The sequence below is a fragment of the Branchiostoma lanceolatum genome, chromosome 14, assembly GCF_035083965.1.
Source record: "Branchiostoma lanceolatum isolate klBraLanc5 chromosome 14, klBraLanc5.hap2, whole genome shotgun sequence".
Lineage (NCBI taxonomy): Eukaryota > Metazoa > Chordata > Leptocardii > Amphioxiformes > Branchiostomatidae > Branchiostoma > Branchiostoma lanceolatum.
This window is the reverse complement of record NC_089735.1, coordinates 15595091-15614444: the sequence shown is the minus strand read 5'-3', so window position 1 is coordinate 15614444 and position 19354 is coordinate 15595091. Positions and strand designations below refer to the sequence as shown.

Here is a 19354-nt window from a genome sequence, read left to right as displayed (position 1 = left end):
AAAGCAGCAAAAAACGATACCCTGTACATTACCTATACATTATTTTCACAACTAGCAAGTTTGACCTATCAAGCACATTCTTGTCTTCATTTTTATTGGAAATCTCTTGAATGGTCTGTCGGACTTTTCATATCAACTATTTGCATTTTTTCGGATGTTACACCTCTACAGTAACACGATACAAAGTTCATGAATGTCGTCACATTTAAACAGAAGGGACGGATCATTATATTTCCCTTCACATGGCGCTTTTTATTTGATTCTCCAGCATTCTCTCTTATGTCCTAAAAACTGATAATAATGACGATATTGATTGTTAGTAATGACAATTTGTACCCAATTGCAATAGACTACTAATACAAGGGTTTCAACTATCTTGCAAAAGAATAATGATATATGATACCCCACCCCTTTTGCTACCTGAATCGTCCCTTAGATTCCTTTACATTGGGTGGGGCAATGTGGTGGTAGGTGTTTCGTCATCCAAAAGCCGCACTCGGTACAAAAGCACACTCTGTTTCAGACAGAAGCTTCTTTCTCGTGTAAGCTGACCTGACCAGTCCAATGATGAAGTCTTTCCTTGCTTTTCTGGCCATAGCCGCCATCTTCTATACCGCGGAGGTAGGTACATTTTTGCTTCTTCTTTTATTTTACTGTTCATTGCCAGTAATGGGAATAACATAGAAAATGACACAAAATTAAAAATGTTACCAATTGTGTTGCGTCGTGTGGCAAGGTGTCCGTAACGGCAGGGTGTCTGGCCCAGAACCCAGTGGTCCCGGGTTCGAGTCCCCTGACGCCACGGTGTTGTTGTGTCCGGTGGAAAGGCACTTTATACGACTTTCCAGGTGTAAACATGGGTACTTGACTCAAGTTGGGGAGGTAAAAGGCTATGTAAGGATAACAACGCATACTGCCTCAAAAAGGCTATGGGACTACCTTTACCCTATTAACTTAAAGCGTATTGAAATAATTTTTAAAAAACTTGAATGGGATAGATTATGAAACACATTGTCTTTTTTTGTTAAAGAAAATGTTACGAATTGAATTGATACGGTTGACAAAACGTGAAGTATGATATGGTAGCAGGCTCTCTGGTGACGACTTTCACTCTTTTCTGTCTTCGAATGTGCTATTTGCGTTAAACCATTGAGATCTTCCATTATCGTTGTTCATTTACTTCGTTAGAATTCGTCAGTGCAATTGAATTTTGCGCTCATATTGTATACGACCTCCTAAGTTTGTCTTCTGTTAACCTATCATGGGTTCCCTTGGATATCAGCCCTATTCTCGTGAAGTGACTGCACATGTGTATCCAAGATTGATAGATCTTATTTTAAACAACACATTTTAGCGTTATACTTCTCTTGGTCGGTGTACTTATACAACTGCTAAGTGAAGGTTGCTTTTCTTGTAGATCAATAGGTTGTGAAAACCTTTTGTTTTATCATTTGTCTATTTCGTACCATACAGAATGACCCAGTATGAGTTTGATGGTTCTTGTGTTCTATTGTACTGAAACGCCTTTCCTTGTCCCTACAGGGTCTCCTTTTCGAGTCTTTCTGCTCCACGGATGCGGACTGTGAACCCCACGAATGCTGTGAGAGGAGCATCGTCCTAAACAGCTGCAAGGCCCGGGTAAGGATATAGATTTCGATTCATAGTTAACCTCTCGGTGCTTTCACGACTAGCTCTCGGCGCCTATGTGTCACTTGGTCCCGGGTTGATTTTAACTGCGAGTTTAAAAAGAGTTACCACCTAATGCTACGGTCACAATTGGAAAGAGGGTTCCGGTCAGGTAGCTTGTACGGACTTAATTTTTTTTTTTTTGGACGTAGCACCTACCTGGCTACCGAGGTCGAGCCCCGGATTTTTTTAACTCGCAGTTGAAATCAACTCGGGACCCGGCGACAAAAAGACGCCGTTAGCTCATCTTGAAAACACCGAGATGTACCCCGTGGTATCTGTTAGTCCACCGGGACAAATATTTGGCTCTAGAGCCCGGCTGGGGTGACACACCCTATGGGCACCAGAGCAAATGTTACAGCACTAACTACAGACGGACCTATTTTCATTGAAACTGACAAACTGCGTGCTACAAATTATGTGTCCAATGTTTGCGCATGCACTGACACGGAGGATATACTGTGTCTTTCCCCAAGCCTGGCCTGTACGACTACTGCAACTCGGACAGCCTGACACTGACCGGTCTCTGTCCCTGCGATGAGGGGCTGGAATGTGTCGACTACAACCAAAACTTCGTCTTCGACATTGTGACCGGCGATAGTTGGTGTGTGGCCGTCCCAGACGTCTAGAGGCTGCGCCTCCGAGAACCGAAACTCCTACCTTTCGTCTTTGTTTTTGACGTGAATTTGAATAAAGTCTACACTCAAACCTGTGTCCGAATCTTTTATACACTTCCGCAATCCATATCCTCCCATAATTTACAGGATCAGGTCTACCACCACCTTTATAGAACAGAGCAGGCCTTGTCTTCTGGACACACATTATAACTGACAATCGCCAGGACTGACAAATGTCTGCTGATAGTCAAAATATTCCTGTTATTCCTACACTCTCTATATAGGGAAATTTGGTTGCTTTATGGTTCTTGTACGGATTCTGTTCTTTTTGTATTCTAGTAAACAAGCAATGTATTAATAACAGGCGCAATATAGACGTTCATTTGCATGTGATCAGGATCTTGACAATAGACCTCTTCTTGGAAGTACTGCATGTAGATAGTCACAGCATCAAATGACAAGAAATTCAGAGAATACCCTAAGGGATAGATATAGAACTGCATGTACTAAAAGCAAATGTTGGCTTTCTAGTCTACCATTATGTCCTTAAATAGTTTCATCAGGTCGGGACATTGCAGCGGCACCTAGCGGAGAAAAGTTCCAGCTGCAGTCATCACATTCTTAATGAAGGTAACGTAGACGGACCAACGAAATGTTGGTAGGTAAATCGAATTACATTTTTTGCCGAGGAAAACTCTAATATTCTTTCAATTTGTACTTTGTCTCCCTGCAGCCGAGCTTGTACGAGTACTGTAACGTTGACAGCCTGACCCTGACCGGACTGTGCTCCTGCGATGCAGGTCTGGAGTGCGTAGACTACAACCAGAACTTCGTCTTCGACGTCTTCACCGGAGACAGCTGGTGTGTGCCCATCCCAGACGTGGTTGTGGGATCTGGTGAGGGTCTCTGAGAACGCCCCCTCCCCAGCCATGGGCCGTCTACCATCACCTTGGCCAAACTACAAATTATTGTAGTCACAAGCCTGCAAGTTTCACTGTCAATTGGAATTGAAATAAAATGTGAATTGATCTGAAAAAATGCTTCCTTGTCTTGCATACGCTTCAGTGTATATGGAAATCTTATCACTAGACACTAGTAGCACTTTGATTCGGTAAAGATAGTTTTAGTGGGAACTTTATGACCGCCCCTTCAACTTCACCTTTCTTCTCTATTTTGCCTCCCTTTCGTGTTTGAGTCCTAAGAAAGTGCAACATCAGAAAAAGCAGTAGCAACATTGTACGGTTGGGAGGGGCGGTAAACATAAGGATACATCTAGGTAAGATATAGAGGGAATCGGATTGCTATGACTGACGTATCAACTTCTCTGACTGTTTTGAAAATCCAGAATCTGTGCCCAGGGTCCAGCAATAACCATATAACGTTACCAGTGCAGATACTTCCTACTGAACTCTGACAGGACTTTGAAAGGTCAACTAACCCTCAGACCACATTAACTAAATAGGAAGCCAAGGGGAGTCCAGCCCGTGTCTGCTGCTAGGAACAATAGACATGGTATCACAACAGAAGGCTGAAAGTTACTAGCATATTACTGGTAATATCTGCTTGAAATATTTTCTCCACTAGTTGTCAAAAAATGTTGTCAAACAAAGCGAAATGACCCATAAACTTACAACAAGACTAAAGGCATCTTACAATACTTTATACGGTACGAGTTTTGATGAAGAGAAGATCAGTGTTGAAAATTCAAAATGTTGACCGAATTTTCCGTTATTTCAAAAAGCCACCCTAACACAATATATTGGGATGGCTATAATATCTAAAAACATCGATCTTAATATCTTAATCCGGTGTGGTTGCATAAAGAGTATAGTGGTACCGATGAAACATCGAGGTATTTTAGGTAACTCTATCTTATCAATTCCTACCGGTCTTTATATTTGCCAAAAGGTTTGAGTGGGTTTGTTTTTAAATTTCCTCTGACGCATTTTGATGTCAGACCCGGCCTACTCCCCTCCGGAACAACCAAAAACAGGTGTGTTAGCTGTCACGTGGCCATCACGTGGCCATCACGTGGTTTGCTTTATCGCACCGCGTGAGAGTCTGTGCACCTGTCCATGACGTCACATCTAACGGTATTTTGGTATGTTGAACGCTCTCAGTCTCATACAACGCGCTACTCTGACGGGGCTGTCACAATCGTCGTAGGTCATCGCACGATTGAATGTCGTTGAATTTTCAAGCAGGCTGTTACAGAACCAACCGCAGAAAAGGGTCTAAGACAAACGTTTCCGTAACAAGACAGATGCATTCTGCACAACATGTGTAACGTTACACCTATCGCAAGAATGTTCAAGTTTTCTACCGTACGATGGTCGTATGAAGTATGTGGCAAGGCCCTTAATTTCCATCTGTCATGAATGGCATTATAGAACAGCCATCCTGAAAGAAGAGCCCTTGAAATAAAAAAAATGAGGATTTTACAACGTTTTGCCAAAGGTTTTCAGGTGGACTCTTGGCAACAGTTTTCTTTTGCTTCCATTGAAACCGCCACATGTACACCCCCATAACTTATCCACCGTGTCTCGGCCGATTTTAAATACGCATACTCAATGCACTACAAATATTTTCTAACGGTACACATAATGGGAAACATGAAATAAAGCATGATGGTGTATTTTATATAACATAATGGTACCTTTTTACCTTTTACCTATATCTGTTGTTTTCATGTTTTTAACTTTTTGAAAGATAACCTTATTGAATCTCATACGCGTGCATCCGTTCATAAAAGACGTCATTGAAAAATACCACCTGGTCCCGTCTCCAATACAGGAGCAAACGATAAAATTGCTTGAAAAGTTTTTCACCAACAGATCACGAAATTATGAAGACTCCTCTAGCACTTCTGAGTCTTTTGGCCTTCGCAACTGCTCAAGGTATGTCTTTCTAAAGTTAATTTCTTTATCCGCAAGTGCGTTTTGTTTGTTCCTTCACAGATATCAATCTTATACACAAGATAGTATTGTTGATATAGACTTTGTTATAGGCGAACATGCTACACTCTGTAGCATATGCCAAATGCTTTCGAACACATTTTGTAAAATGTAATTGAGTGGAATTGAATTCGATTGGATTTGAGGATAGTGCTTTTATCAATGTATACGCGCAACATTTCTAATCGTGACAGACAGTTGTATGTTTAGTTCCGATAGATTTCCAATGTGAATTAGCATTCTCCAGTAATTGAAGTACCGTATGATATCTATGTTTTTCTCTGAAATTGTCTCTCTGTCATTATCTTCGCCGAGTACTATAGTACTCGGGGTAGATTATGTTTTCGGTTGAGCCAGCTGTTTAGTGGGTCTGTATGTATGTCAAGAGCATAACTCAAGAAACCTTTGATGAATCTTTATGATTTTTGGTAGGTGTGTAGTGGTTGTGCAAAGGAAGGTCAAGTTCAAAAATGGTTTACCTTGCGTTTTTCAACAGTACTGCAGCGGACTTTTAAATTTTGTGTGTTTGTATGTAGGCAAAAAAGTGACGGAAACGTTGATGGATCTTCATGATTTTTTGCAGGTGTGTAGATGTTGTGAAAACAGAGATCAAGTTCAAAAATGGTTCTCCTGGCATTTTCCGTCGGTACTGCAGCGGGCTTTGTGTGGATGTGTAATTCTTGTGGACAACATAACTCAAGAAGCTGTTGATGGATCTGTATGATATTTAGTGGATGGGTAGGTTTTACGGAAAGGAAGGTCAAGTTCGATAATGGGCCTTCTAGCGAGTACCTAAAGTACTGCAGCGGAGCTTCAAAATTTAGTGGCATATTTTCTGAAAGTGCTATGGTCGTGATATTTGTGTGGTAGATAGTTCATGCCACAAGAAGTAAGTTCTGCAAGTTTGGGCCCCATAACGGCTTGTTTAGAACTGCAGTGGGTGTTTTTGTTTTGACATTCGGACACGTATTACTTGAGAAGGGGTGAAGAGACTGTCGTGAAGTTTTGTATGTAGAGAGCTCAGATGGTGCTTTACACAATGGATGTCTAATTATAGAAAACAGGAGCTAATATGCATAATTAGTAAGGATAATTGTAAATCCATTACATTCCATAATGGGGCGTGTGACAGTGTTCCCGAAACAGGCCAGCAGAAGGCCTTGCCTAGAAGTATAAATAAACAGATGGGGTACATAAATAAACAAATGGGGCAGTCTCACTACAATTCAAACAGATGTGTGGGTCCGGTTTTTTTTTAAGTGTTCAGTTTCTGCATTTTTGTCAAACACACGGTTGGAGACATAACGGAAAGGGAACAAAATAGAAAGCCTTACAAAACACCTAAAAACATGTGAATAACCAGCCGGACCAACTCCTCTACTCAGAGAGTACACTGCTAGGTATTACCTAGCACCGTATGGAAAAGTAACATGTACTATGTCTTGCAAAATGTGTATGATATGGAATAAAGATTTATTCTATTCATATATATTGACTGTACCATCTAATTATAACTTTCAATTTTTTTTGATGACCAGTTATAACATATATCAGCACACTATACACATACACTAGTCCTGTACCACCAAATGAGTTTTATCCCTATCTAGACTGGACTCACCCCCCCCCCCATCATAACTTTCAAACGGTATGGTGTATGATCAAGTTTGCAGGGGGTGATAAGCATGTAAATATTAATCACTCTCCACAATAAGCCTTGATTATTTGGCGAAGATAATGTGTTCGTGGAACTCTAGTTTTGTTCTTGCTCTTGCTTGATAATTTAAGTTGTTTCTGCATCGTGTTACTTCGGAAACCTTTGGAGTTGCCCGAATATTTTTAGGTCTTACGGATCCCCTTGTGTGTGTGTGTACATGTGTGTGGGGGGGTTTCACGGTGTGTGTGTGTGTGTGTGTGTGTGTGTGTGTGTGTGTGTGTGTGTGTGTGTGTGTGTGTGTGTGTGTGTTAGTGTGTGTGTGTGTGTGTGTGTGTGTGTGTGTGTGTGAGTGTGTGTGTGTGAGAGAGAGAGAGAAAGAGAGAGAGAGAGAGAGAGAGAGAGAGAGAGAGAGATTTGTTGTGAGCATAATAAAAAAGATTGTATTTTTTCTTAAGTTACCGTTAACTGTACACCGTTCGTCTCACTACCAGACTGCTATGTTGGTCGGGGAGGTTCCTACCGTGGGGCGGTAAACGTCACCTCTGACGGGCTGGAATGCCAGCCGTGGTCCGTCCAGGCCCCGCACGGACATGCCTTCATCCCCGCTAACTACCCCGACGCCGGACTGGACGGGAATTACTGCCGTAACCCGGACAGCGACGTCAGGCCGTGGTGCTATACCATGGACCAGAATGTGCGCTTCGGCTACTGCGACGCCCCACAATGTGGTATGTTCAAACTAGAGCTGTCTACCAACTAAACATCGTGAACATATCATATCCAGAACACGAGATATCAAAACCAACAGATCCGTTGCAGTACCTGAAAAGGCCGCTTGGGGGCCCAAAATCATTTTGAGGTCTCACCAAGACCTACCCACATACCAAATTATCAAGATAAACCATGCTGGCATTTTCTAGTTATCGTGTTTAAAGACACACACACACACACACACACACACACACACACACACACACACGCACGCACGCACGCACGCACGCACGCACGCACGCACACGCACACGCACACGCACACGCACACGCACACGCACAATTTTGGGGGAACGAAAAATAGCATTATTTTCGGTGATTCTAGAATATGTGACTATACAATGATGTTATTTTTCCAGACTGCCTGTACAACACCGGCGAGTTTTACAAGGGGTCAAAGGCCACTTCCATTTCCGGTCTGACCTGCCAGCCGTGGGACTCACAGTCCCCTCATCAACATGACAGGTGACCACCATTAACACTAATCCGCCAGGTTACATAAATCCGCCACTTTGAAAAACAGTGGTTTTGAGATATCTCTTGTGCAGCACCCCCAGGTATCCAGGTACAGAAGTGCATTACACTGGCGGACGTTGGGTTGGAGATCTGTTTGGACGTATATTTTAAGGGTGGCGGAATTATATAATTATGTACCCTGGTAGAATTATGTCATTTGATGTTAAATAAAACCTTTTTGTTCAATTCACAAAACATCAAACACAAACATGAGGGACAAAACAATGTGACGATGGACTCAAGTTATATACAACTCACCCGTTAGGGTTAATTATTTGCTGTCCAAGCAGGGTTTAGGGCCCGTTTTGCTACACTGACTTCATTGCTACCTATCCCTTTTCATTTTCTTCTTTTTTTTCTTTCATTCTTCTTAAAGAACTCCACAAAACTACCCTGATAATGACCTTCGTGAGAACTACTGCCGTAACCCGGATGGAGAACCTCGGACCTGGTGTTACACCACGGACCCCAATGTACGCTGGGAACACTGTGATGTCCCGAAATGTGGTAAGTTCTCTTTCGTCCTATCAATAGTATCATGCCTTTACCGTACCATCTGTTATATCACATACATATATGAATGAATGAATGAATGAATGAATGAATGAATTAATGAATGAAAGGGCAATACTAGCTAATATTTCTTTTGCACGTTGTAATAGGGTTCTTCTTCGGCTACTTGCAATAGAATTATGTTGAAACAAAAGGGCATCTGTAACAAGCGTAGCCAATTATGGATGAAACGAATAGACTTATCTAAGTCTAAAGGAAATCGGCCCAGTTCTGCTCTTAACCCCAAGTATATTTTTACAAATGTGGTGTTGTGAAATTTCAATTGAAGAGCTGTCATTTATGGACTCGGTTCCCCAAATTCCCCATCCATGTAAAAGAATTGTCTTAATACAAGAATCAAATATTCTTAACAAACACTTTGGAAAAACAGATGAACGAATGAGAGGTTTCAGACTGAACATAGATTTACGTACTTTGAGTGAAAGCTTAACACTTGCAATAAACTTAAACTATTAGATATTGTTTAAATATGAATCCTCGAACAGGATGAAAGTGGATCGGGAAAATCTTACAACGAGGTGAGCTCTGAATCGTTCGTTGACCATCTTGAACATCAAGTTAGATAAACAACAGTGCTCGAATGACAGAAATTTTACAAGGCCAGAAATCTTTTAGATTCGAAAATGGAGGAATCTGCAACTCAGCATAGAGGCGTTTAAGGGCGTGCGCCCTTAATAACTTCATGTTCCATGTACACTTTTTAGACACTGCTGCAGACCTGGGTTCGTGCGGCGTACAGGCCATCCAGCCAACGTTCTCCCGGATAGTGGGCGGTTCTGTGGCCACGCCAGGATCCTGGCCCTGGCAGGTTTCCCTTGGGGTAAGCACAACAATTACTTTGTTGCATCTCTCAGTTTCCCATTGGGTATACTGGAAGTAGGGGCAGATATTTGGCAGGCGCAGAAACTAGGCTTGACAACTGGCCATTACAGGTGCATACTGGGATCTCCCTGGCTGGAAGTTCCCAAATATCACCTGGTTACTTGGCCATCTCTACATGGCATCTTATCTAAAGCTGAATAGATCAACTCGCAATCCTTATAAATGTTTCATTTCATGACATTCTGTTAAAACGTTTCTCCCCAGTACGGCTCTAACGGACAGCACGTTTGCGGGGCCACCCTTATCGCCCCTGACTGGGTTCTGTCCGCGGCTCACTGCTTCGCACAACTCTCGTGAGTATTCGCGTGATTTCCGTTGTATTAACCTGCACTCTACAGGCCAAAGTTCACCATTCCAGTCATGCGCAGAGGGTCCATTTCAATGCCAGACAGAAACCGCATGTATATGCTATTTAAAAGTAGCTGCAGGAGGCCTCTTTGTTGGAAATGTTGGTGTTTTTGAGCTGGAATTGACAGGTAAGGGTTGTGGCTATTTGATTTAGTTAGAAAAACAGGGTTTTAGCCGTGTTTGAAGTGTCCGGTACACTTTGAAATAGGTGTAGTTTGGTTGTGATCAGGTCTTGTCAAGGGGGGTCAAAGGTCATCTCCCTATGTTTTGATAGAATTTCACCACTTTGCGCCGGTGGAAAATCGGCGAAACTCAGTAGATTGACACTTTAGAGGTCAGACTACGCTGCCAATGTGAGTTTTCCATGACCTAAACTTCAGGTAGGTGACTTTTGACAGCCCTTTCCTTATATGTCTACCATTGAAAGTATAGGGGTCAGGAATTGGTACTCTTCAGCCTACACGCAAGTTGTTCAGAACTTTAACATTTGTCTGAGGTCTTCGTCGACTAGACAACAACCTAGCCTTACGATTGTGTATCTCTGTTATATTGTATCTGACCCTTACCTCTTCCCTCATGACCTCAATGAAAAGCGGCCTGCGTGCCGATTTGAGCTTATCATGAATAAACAAAGGTTCAAACAAACAAACAAAATACGATGCAAGATTTTAGTTGCGACGTCAGTGGGTATCTCAATGTACTGCGGCACGTTGTCGACTGCTTGCAAATGACATGCGCCAATTCAACGTGCCGCGCACAGTCGCCAGCTTCCGTTGCTAATAGACATCAATATGCCGCTTCAGAAGTGGCGACTTTTTTTTTAAGTTAAAAAAACGCCAGTGGAAAAATACCGCAAACTAGCTGCGAAATAGACTCCAATATAGCGCCCCTATATCGGGGGCCATCAGTGGTCAATGTGTCGCCAAATGGCGACAAAAAGCCGCCATTTATTCTGTAAAAAATTATATGTTGTATAGTTTGAAATGTTTGATGCAGTTTAATGATTTTACGTGGTTTTCAATTCTGTGACAACACTGCGATTTCCAATAACTTGCTCAGCTAGGCTTTCAAACAAAAATGCGTCGCACGTAAGTGTGACCGCTAGGGGAAATTGGTGACCAATTCGCAAAATCGCCGCAATAATATATCACTGTATTGTAGTGAGATATCAGCTATTAAGTATTTCATGTACAACAGTCTTAACTAGCTTTGACTCCATTCAATGTTTATTTTCGACCATGTGTAGGACAAACCCCGGTTCCTTCGTGGTGAAAGTGGGGAAGCACAACAAGGGCTCCACAGACTCCACGGAGCAGAGCATGCAGGTCGCACAGATCATCGTCCACCCGCGATACGAACAGGAGGGACAGTGAGTTTAGAATATCTCATCTTAAAGCCTCGGTTCCACGGGTACATAGCAAAACATGGCCTCCCAACCTTCCATGGTTGGGGGTTCGGAGTGGTTCGGGAGCTAAGTCGGCTGTGCTTGGCTGGTGTTCGGCGCGGTTGGCTGGTATTCGGCTACGGCGAATGTTTTGAAATTTTGGAAACATGGTTGGATGATGGTCGGGAGTAAGTCAGTGGCCGTCAGGGTTGTGTTTGGGAGTCAAATTTGAATCTTAGTCTAAAACTGGTCAGACTGATCGCGACCAACCACCAACCTTGGTTGGCTGGAGGTCGGGAGCCATGTTCTGCTATGTATAACCGGAGCTCACAGGAGGAATCAAAGGAATTCACTTTTCATTTATTTAGGCCACACTGATTTGATTGTATGGATGGCATCATCTGGGCACTGCAAAATTGATGCGGGCGTGTGAAAAAACTGAAAATTTGACCATAACAAAGTTTCCATCGTTACAAAATCTATCTCGTCAGGAAGGTTCTAAAAAACTGAACTTACAGAACATAGTATAACAAACAATATATTCTTTATGTTTGTTCTTTCTCGACAAAACCAGTACGCTTTACAATAGGACAAGAGATGTTGTATGGCATTAGTATCCGTTTCCCGATATTCTTTTTTCAATGTCTACATATCACCTGTAACTTAACGGCAAATATCTGTTCATCATGTATCTTCTTTGTACGATTTACAGAATAGGTGCAATTTTTGGAAACAGACGAAAATTAATGCGATTTGATGAGTATCTGTATGAAAGACAAAAGGTATCATGACTTTGACTTGAATTTTCTTGCTTTTGGTTGTCAGGAACACCAATGACATCGCCCTGCTGAAGTTGGCCGGGCGCGTCCAACTGAACGATTACGTCACGCAGGCCTGCATCACTGAGACGGAGGCGCCAGAGGGCGCTGTGTGCGTGGCAACAGGGTTCGGAAACACAGAAGGTGAGAAGAATTGCTGATTTATGCTGACAAAGATTTCCTCCTGCAAAATGTAAATTGCGTAATGCCGAAACCCATTGATTCAATTAAAAATATTGACTAGACTGCCCCTCTCTTCCCTTCCCATTGGTCAGGCTTGAAATCAGGTGAATTGGGAACATCCTTTCATAACCCTGATGATTTATGCAAATGTGCTGACAGGGACGAATTATTGTTAGACTGAGAACTGCCTGTTGCCATGGTGTTGGAGGCATGGTGACTGGTTTCTATAGTGACAGAGAATCCTGAGCTCCTATTGGACTGATTTTGAAGTGATAAAGAATGTTGAGCTCCTATTGGTAGTTCTGGAAAAGGGAATGATTCTCGTGATTTAAAGATAAGGCCCAATCAGCCCCGAAAGCGAGAGGTTGTTTAACACAGGCTACCCCCTCTTCCTCCGAATGTAGGTACTGGTGGCGACAACTACCTGAAACAGGTCCAACTGCCGTTGCTTAGCAACACCCAATGCAGGAGCTGGTTGGGCAGCGTCATCAAGAACACCATGGTGTGCGCTGGGTACGAGAGCGGCGGCTCGGACACGTGCCAGGTAGGACTGTACCCATGTTTTCACAGATGGAGTGGAGTAGTGGCAAGGTGCTTTGATTTGCCAAGATCTCAGAGGTCATGGGTTCTAATCCTGACATGGGCCGTTGACATTCAAACAAACAAACAAAATGTGCTTATGACACCAGAATGTAACATTTCTGATTCTATCCAATGATAATACATTTAGTATTATTCAATGAACATAGACTTTTGTACCAAGTATAAACCCTTCTTAACATATCGAACCGACTGCCATGTTTGCTATGACGTCATGAGCAATTAACCTGATTACCTGGGGGCCGGAAGAAAGAAGTATGATTTATAACATTCTACGTTCAACTATTATCAGAAGGGCGTATATTTTGTTCAAAGGTTTTTGTTTATTAACTAACACTTATGAGGATTGCTTGTCATCAGGATCTGTGTCATTGGTGACATGCACTTAAATCTTCTCCATAATGTGTTACAGGGAGACAGTGGCGGCCCGCTGACGTGTCCTCGTCTCGGCAAGTGGTTCGTGTCAGGGGTCACCAGTTTCGGCCAGGGGTGTGCGGACGCCCGCAGGCCAGGCGTGTACACCCGTGTGGGGTACTACATCGACTGGATCCTCAAGTACACAACCGCTAACAACTGAGACGTCAACACAAAGCATCAATAAGAAAGTTTATTTCTAAGTTCATGCCCAAAGGCTAAATGCAAGAAACCTTAAAGACATACATGTGACAATAGACAGTTGATTGACAAAATCGTAACAAAAGAAAGACTAAACAAATTCTGGTGTTGACAATGTCTAGACAATTAGATGAAGAAATCACAATGAACTTAATCAGGATGCGACACGCTATTTTCAAAGACTGTTTATGAAACATTAAATGCATTGTGTCTTCGGACCCCAAGGCTCCTGTGTACTTCTTTCAAGATTTTTTTTTGTAAATTCTCTCTGAGCTTAAAAGAGTATATATACCCAAAACAATGTCTTCAATTCGTACACTCTTGTACCTCTGAATTACATTTAACGTTTTCCTCTCTGCCAATTCAAAACATTTTTGGTTCAACCACCAAATATGGATTATTCCCGGTAGAACGTTTCAGTCAGCGATGCGATGTCTCCCGCAGTCCGCTCACTCGCCGCCATGTTCTGCCATGACCCACCGGATCCAGTCCACGTAGTGGCTGACCTTTGTGTAGACCCCATAACTTCCGGGTCGGCCGCATTCGTCATCCCCAAAGCTGGTCACGCCCACCATCGTCCATCTAAAAACAAACAATGCAATATCATTTCTGGCCGGCTGAAATAAAGATAACAAGCTTCTGATACAAAATATTTTCTTGTCGACATGTCACCTTCATGCACGTTTAACAGTCAGGGTAGTGCTCCCATGGTTCTGCATATACATTTTGTCCTGGGAGATTGACACTTGCTTTAATATAGATACGTACTTTAGAATAGATTTCTTTATGCTTATATCTTACTTTCCAACAGGTTATCAGGCCAACATCTTCTTCGAAAAGTATACCATTATCCTCACTAAGACTCAGAAAATGTACTATATATATATATACACTGGTGCACGTGGTAGAGAATGAACTAATCTAGCTTATAGACATCAAAGATGAGTAAAGGCCAGAAAACATATGAAACGCAAAAGGAAAACTGGAATAAAATGGAACAAGGGCTTGCTATTCATAAAACACTTGTGCTGAAGAAAAAGAAGAGAGATTCTTGGGGATTGCCGAATGTTCCAGCACGGATAGCCTTTGTTCAGACACTATTGGAGCCACATAATAGAGGGTTTGGATTCGGGTTAGGAGGTATCCGATTATGGCGGTGCAAAAAAATCATTGTCTGACCTGTCGCCCTGTTGACATGACATGGGTCCCCCGCTGTCCCCGCCACACGAGTCCCTCCCGCCCTCCTCGTACCCTGCGCAGTACATGCCGGGACCGATGGCGTAATCACCGTACTCTGCGTACGTCTCACGGCACGTGACGTCATCAATGATGGGCACCTGGACCTGGTATAATGTAAGAGAAAATTGTTTCTATCATATAGAAAATTCACATCACTCAATACATGTATCCGTACTATGCTACGGTCGCATTTCCAAACCAGGGCCCGGTCGGGCAGCTTGCGGGAACGAAAAGTATGATATAAAAGTAATAAAGAAACACGCAAAACGTAGAAGATTAATCATGAGCACAGTCTGTGTATATTTCTTGACATAAACTTTTATTTTTCGTTCCCGCAAAGAGCCTGGCTGGACCCCGGTTTGGAAATGTGACCATAGCATTAGATTGCATCACTGGCGAACCACATTCAGCACCAAGGACAGGGAATATGCGTAGATTCATACTTATGTTCTTAAATGTTCAGGTACTTGAAACCATGGTCAAAGGGAAAGACGTTGCAGCGGACCTCTTTTTCTTTCTTAAGAAGGCACAACGTTATCATTATATACAGGAGACGTTCCTGAAATGTTCTACGTCACAAGATATGACGCCTATATATCAGTAATCTTCGAATGGGTTTGACAGAAAATTTTCTACTTGAACTATACAGTCTCCATATATACTGTACTCCTTCATGTAAACAGTAAATTTTGTCATCAAACCAAACTCACCTCTCTTAGAATTGTACTTCCTACAAATGAGGGTTGAACGTATTTGCCCCACCCCGTGACGTAACATCCGGTCCCCGCCGGCGGGAACTCTCCCGGTTCCGGTAGACAGATGGGGTAGACGGCAGGACTCAGTTTGACCGGTTTCTTAAGCTTGAGCAGCGCTATGTCGTGGTGATCAGTCTCGCGTGTGTAGTCTGGGTGAAGAATTACTTTCGCAATCTGAAGAAAAATACATTAGTACGCTCAGAAAGTAGGCCAAGCAGCAATTGTTTTCTAAACTTGAACCCTTCGTCCATAATTTTAAGAATAAAACTTGAGGAGATTCTTTTCTTTCGACGAGAGGACTATGTTTTCAACAATATGGCTGTAGGTATGTATGTGTGTGTCTATGTGTGTGTGTGTGTGTATGTATGTGCGTGTGTATATATGTATGTATGTGTGTGTGTGTGTGTGTGTGTGTGTGTGTTTGCGTGTCTGTGTGTGTGTGCGCGCGCGCTCGTATGTGTGTAGTTTTGCGATAGAGAGGTTTGCGATGTTTATGCATGTGTGTGTATGTATGTATTTTTGTGTGTGTGTTCATATGTGTGTGTGTCTTTGTGTATGTGTGTGTGTGGGGGGGGCGTCTGTGTGGCCGGGTGTGTGTGTGTGTGTGTGTGTCTGTGTGTGTGTGTGCGCGCGCGTATGAGTGTGCATGACAGTCTAGATGTCACATTTTTCGAGTTCATGTCTTTTCCCCTGACCTGAGCATTTTTCTGTGTGTCCTCTCTCGTCATGAAGTCGTGCTCTCCGACTCTGACGAGGGACTTCCGCTGAGTGGACTTCCGCCGGAAGCAGTGAGCCGCCGTCAGAACCCACTGCGGAGAGATTAGTGTTCCTCCGCAGAAGTGCCCGTAGTAGTCCTTGTCCAACATGGCGACCTAAGTAAAGATAAAATATAAAAGATTTATTACTTCAATAGATGGTACCAACTGGGTTTACCTGAATGCTGGATACAGTTACCTCTTATCTTGTGTCAAAGTTTACTTTTAACTAGAACACCAGATATCATCAACCGGAATTCCGCAGCAGTACCGTAGAAAGCCACTAGGGGTCCCATTATGGAACTTGGCCTTGGTTTTCCCAACCCCTACCCACGTATCAAATATCGTATGGATCCATCCTCAGCATCTCGAGTTATGCAGTCCACAAACTAACAAAGAAACAAACAGACCAATTACATCTCACACACCCCACAAACAAACGACGGCACCGAAACATAACCTTCTTGGCGAAGGTTATTATCCTAAATTTTGTGTCAGAATAACGCGAAGTTGGAGAATTCCCTCATGACATCTGCTTGGAGATAATGCCGATATGATTTACCTGCCATGGCCAGCTGCCCTTTCTAGCCGGCCAACCCCCCACGATCCTGAAGCTGGGTAACCGTGGTTTGACACCGCAGCCAGACGAGTTGAACTTACCATCCGACTCTTCGGGAAAAGTGTCTTCACCTATGGTAACAAAGTGTATGCGGTAAAACACATGGCTGGTAATGCTGGGCACAAAAACAATGTAACAATAAAGGAATAGGCGTCGGGTGGTGTAAAGGCAGGATGTTTGCCCCAGAACCAGAGGTGCTGGGTTCGAATCCTGACCTACCCCGTTGACGTTGTGCCCTATGGAAAGCCAGTTTCTACCAATTCAGGTGAAAAGGAGTACCTAGCTTCAGTTAGGGACGTCACTCGGTTAGAAATTAAAATTGAGGTGCCGTGTTTGAGGAGAGACACACTTAGAGCACGTAAAAGAACCCACCATACTTATCGAAAAGAGTGGGGTCCTTCCCGGTGTGAGTCGAGCAACTAAATCTGTCCAGATGTGCAGCTTATACTGTTCAAACAAACAAACAAACAAACAAACAAACAAACAAACAAACAAAACAACGCCATGGCAACTTGTTTCATCTTACCTGTACATTACCTATGATCCGATCAAAAATTGAGTCGGAAAGAAGTCTTCAGTCATACCTTCTTCTCCGGTGTTATCCTCGATGTATTCTTCCGACACGTCCTCGTCCGAAGCCCGATCTGTGACCGGTTCCCATCCCTGGTGTCCGGCGGTCGGGGGGACGGTAGGGGCGGCGGGGGTGGTCGTCTCCTCCGGCCGCTCGCACGCTGATCCCGGCACGGAACAAAACCTCGCCTGGGTCTGAATTTCATCTCCGCAATGTAGGAACCTCTTACATTCACGGAACCTGTAGAATGATACAACAAGCTCTTCTTGGGTTATTCCAATTCAAAGTCTGAAAGAAAACTTTCTCCTGCAGTTCCAAAAAAGCCGCTAGGGGGCCCGAACCTATACCATTTATTCCCTGTCCCACTATAGCATGTCCAGAACACGAGATATCAAAATAGGAAGTTCCGCTGCAGTACCGTAACAAGCCGCAAGGGGACACAAAATCTACTAGTAATCATTCCCATGTCTCATCAAGACTTAACAACATACCAAATGTCAAGACAATCCATCCATGCCTTCTTGAGTTATGCTGGTCATCTACATACAAACATGCACATACACACACAAACAGACGCTACCGAAACATAACCTTCTCGGCGAAGATAATAATAAGTGAAGTATCTAGACTCTAGTAGCCTCCACCAGGACTCTCTATAGGGGTATGGATCGTAGAAGTTGGTAAAAAGGGGAAAAATTAGCCGGTAGAGTCAGTCTGCGGGAAGGTTAGCATATCCCCCGCCTGCCAGTGAATCCCTATCGCAGTCAAACTCCCCTGGTAAATATTCTCCCTATAGCCAGCGTAGTTAGCCTAGTAGAGACTAAGGTTCAATAGCGCCCCGGACCCTTGTATGATAGATAAGACATAGCGAAACAAATCAAAGGAAGCAACTTTGAGGGCGAAAATTGACCTCAACTTTGGGTCTTGCCTAAAGCAGGTATCTCACTAGCACTAGACTGCGGCACGTTGGCGACCTCACTGCAACCAAGCGATTTGATAGAGCGCTCAGCGAATTTCATCAATAAACAATTTTAGCCAATAAAGCTTTTAAATAGTTTTTTTCCGATGTCCTATTTTATGCAGTATTTCTAACATGAAAATAATGTTTTTTCCCTCAAAGTTACCAAAAATTAGAGAGGCTAAAAAATCACTTAATTCAAACCCAGTTATTATGCTTCGGAATCATTCCCTTGGAGATAATTATGATATTTCTGAAAACAAAATAACCATGATATAATGAGCAACTCGACGTTTGGCAGGATGATAGATAAAATGATATTATTTTTCAGTGCATCATTTTCAGTATGGATACTACTTACGATTTTCAGTCGTGTTGATATTTAATCTCATTTCAGATTACGAGAAATGTGAAATCAAACCTGGACCCTCGAACCCCGGCTTTCGTCCCTTTTTGCCGTACACTTACACGGACCCTGTCGCGGAAGAACTGGGGTGTGCACCGTTGATGTATCTGTCATACTGTTTCTCTAATTATATTACTTATAGTCAGCCAGCCTTTTATTAGTCGCTAAGCCTTGTCGTTCGATAGCACTATGTTGGTTGAGTCCCAATATGCATGCCAAGGCCTAGAGAGAAATTGAGGCATGTAGTGCGGCTGCAGTCCACCGTGACCCAAGGAGGGAGTACAAACATTCCAGTTCGCACCCACCAGCAAGAATCTACACACTAGACAGTCTACTGTAGGGTGCAAGAACCAAACCAGGAGACTACTGTAGATATCGTCCATATACGGGTGCCACGTCTGCGAAAAGGTTTCTAAAATCTTCAAGCGTTGGGGGTATATAATCTGTC

At 43.1% G+C, this 19354-nt stretch overlaps 3 protein-coding genes across 4 annotated transcripts in view; 2 read left to right on the top strand and 1 right to left on the bottom strand.

The window, feature by feature from the left end:
• The first annotated feature begins 484 nt into the window (after window positions 1–484).
• LOC136448834 (uncharacterized) lies at window positions 485–3341 on the top strand. Of its 2 annotated transcripts, none has more exons than XM_066448490.1 (3): window positions 485–621; window positions 1543–1638; window positions 2163–2394. In XM_066448490.1, exons 1-3 carry the CDS (start codon window positions 565–567, stop codon window positions 2313–2315), a joined length of 306 nt encoding a protein of 101 aa, XP_066304587.1. In that variant the 5' UTR covers window positions 485–564; the 3' UTR covers window positions 2316–2394. The 2 variants fall into 2 exon arrangements, with proteins under 2 accessions (XP_066304587.1, XP_066304586.1); XM_066448489.1 differs by lacking the exon at window positions 2163–2394 and adding an exon at window positions 3037–3341 and having other exon boundaries at window positions 487–621.
• A 1713-nt stretch (window positions 3342–5054) lies between these two features.
• On the top strand, window positions 5055–13821 carry LOC136448826 (plasminogen-like). Its single transcript, XM_066448479.1, has 10 exons — window positions 5055–5200; window positions 7406–7642; window positions 8044–8149; window positions 8577–8707; window positions 9478–9593; window positions 9860–9948; window positions 11250–11372; window positions 12213–12349; window positions 12793–12932; window positions 13401–13821. The coding sequence occupies exons 1-10, from the start codon at window positions 5149–5151 to the stop codon at window positions 13563–13565; spliced, it is 1296 nt and encodes a 431-aa protein (XP_066304576.1). The 5' UTR covers window positions 5055–5148; the 3' UTR covers window positions 13566–13821.
• LOC136448825 (serine protease 33-like) overlaps window positions 13582–19354 on the bottom strand; it is a 20713-nt gene continuing 14940 nt past the window's right edge. Inside the window, exons 3-8 of the mRNA XM_066448478.1 lie at window positions 17556–17782; window positions 16915–17042; window positions 16293–16469; window positions 15553–15771; window positions 14783–14946; window positions 13582–14185 (exon numbers count right to left, since the gene is read on the bottom strand). Of these exons, the coding sequence (XP_066304575.1) occupies window positions 14053–14185; window positions 14783–14946; window positions 15553–15771; window positions 16293–16469; window positions 16915–17042; window positions 17556–17782 (1048 nt within the window). The 3' untranslated portion in view covers window positions 13582–14052. The remainder of the gene's footprint in view (window positions 14186–14782; window positions 14947–15552; window positions 15772–16292; window positions 16470–16914; window positions 17043–17555; window positions 17783–19354) is intronic.

Bases quoted from the DNA above. Each gene is read 5' to 3' on its own strand.
- LOC136448834 (XM_066448489.1), top strand. From the start codon at position 565: ATGATGAAGTCTTTCCTTGCTTTTCTGGCCATAGCCGCCATCTTCTAT. The intron at 622-1,542 runs GTAGGTACATTT...TTGTCCCTACAG, and splicing joins CCATCTTCTATACCGCGGAG to GGTCTCCTTTTCGAGTCTTT. The intron at 1,639-3,036 runs GTAAGGATATAG...GTCTCCCTGCAG, and splicing joins TAAACAGCTGCAAGGCCCGG to CCGAGCTTGTACGAGTACTG.
- LOC136448826 (XM_066448479.1), top strand. From the start codon at position 5,149: ATGAAGACTCCTCTAGCACTTCTGAGTCTTTTGGCCTTCGCAACTGCT. The intron at 7,643-8,043 runs GTATGTTCAAAC...TTATTTTTCCAG, and splicing joins CTGCGACGCCCCACAATGTG to ACTGCCTGTACAACACCGGC. The intron at 8,150-8,576 runs GTGACCACCATT...TTCTTCTTAAAG, and splicing joins TCCCCTCATCAACATGACAG to AACTCCACAAAACTACCCTG.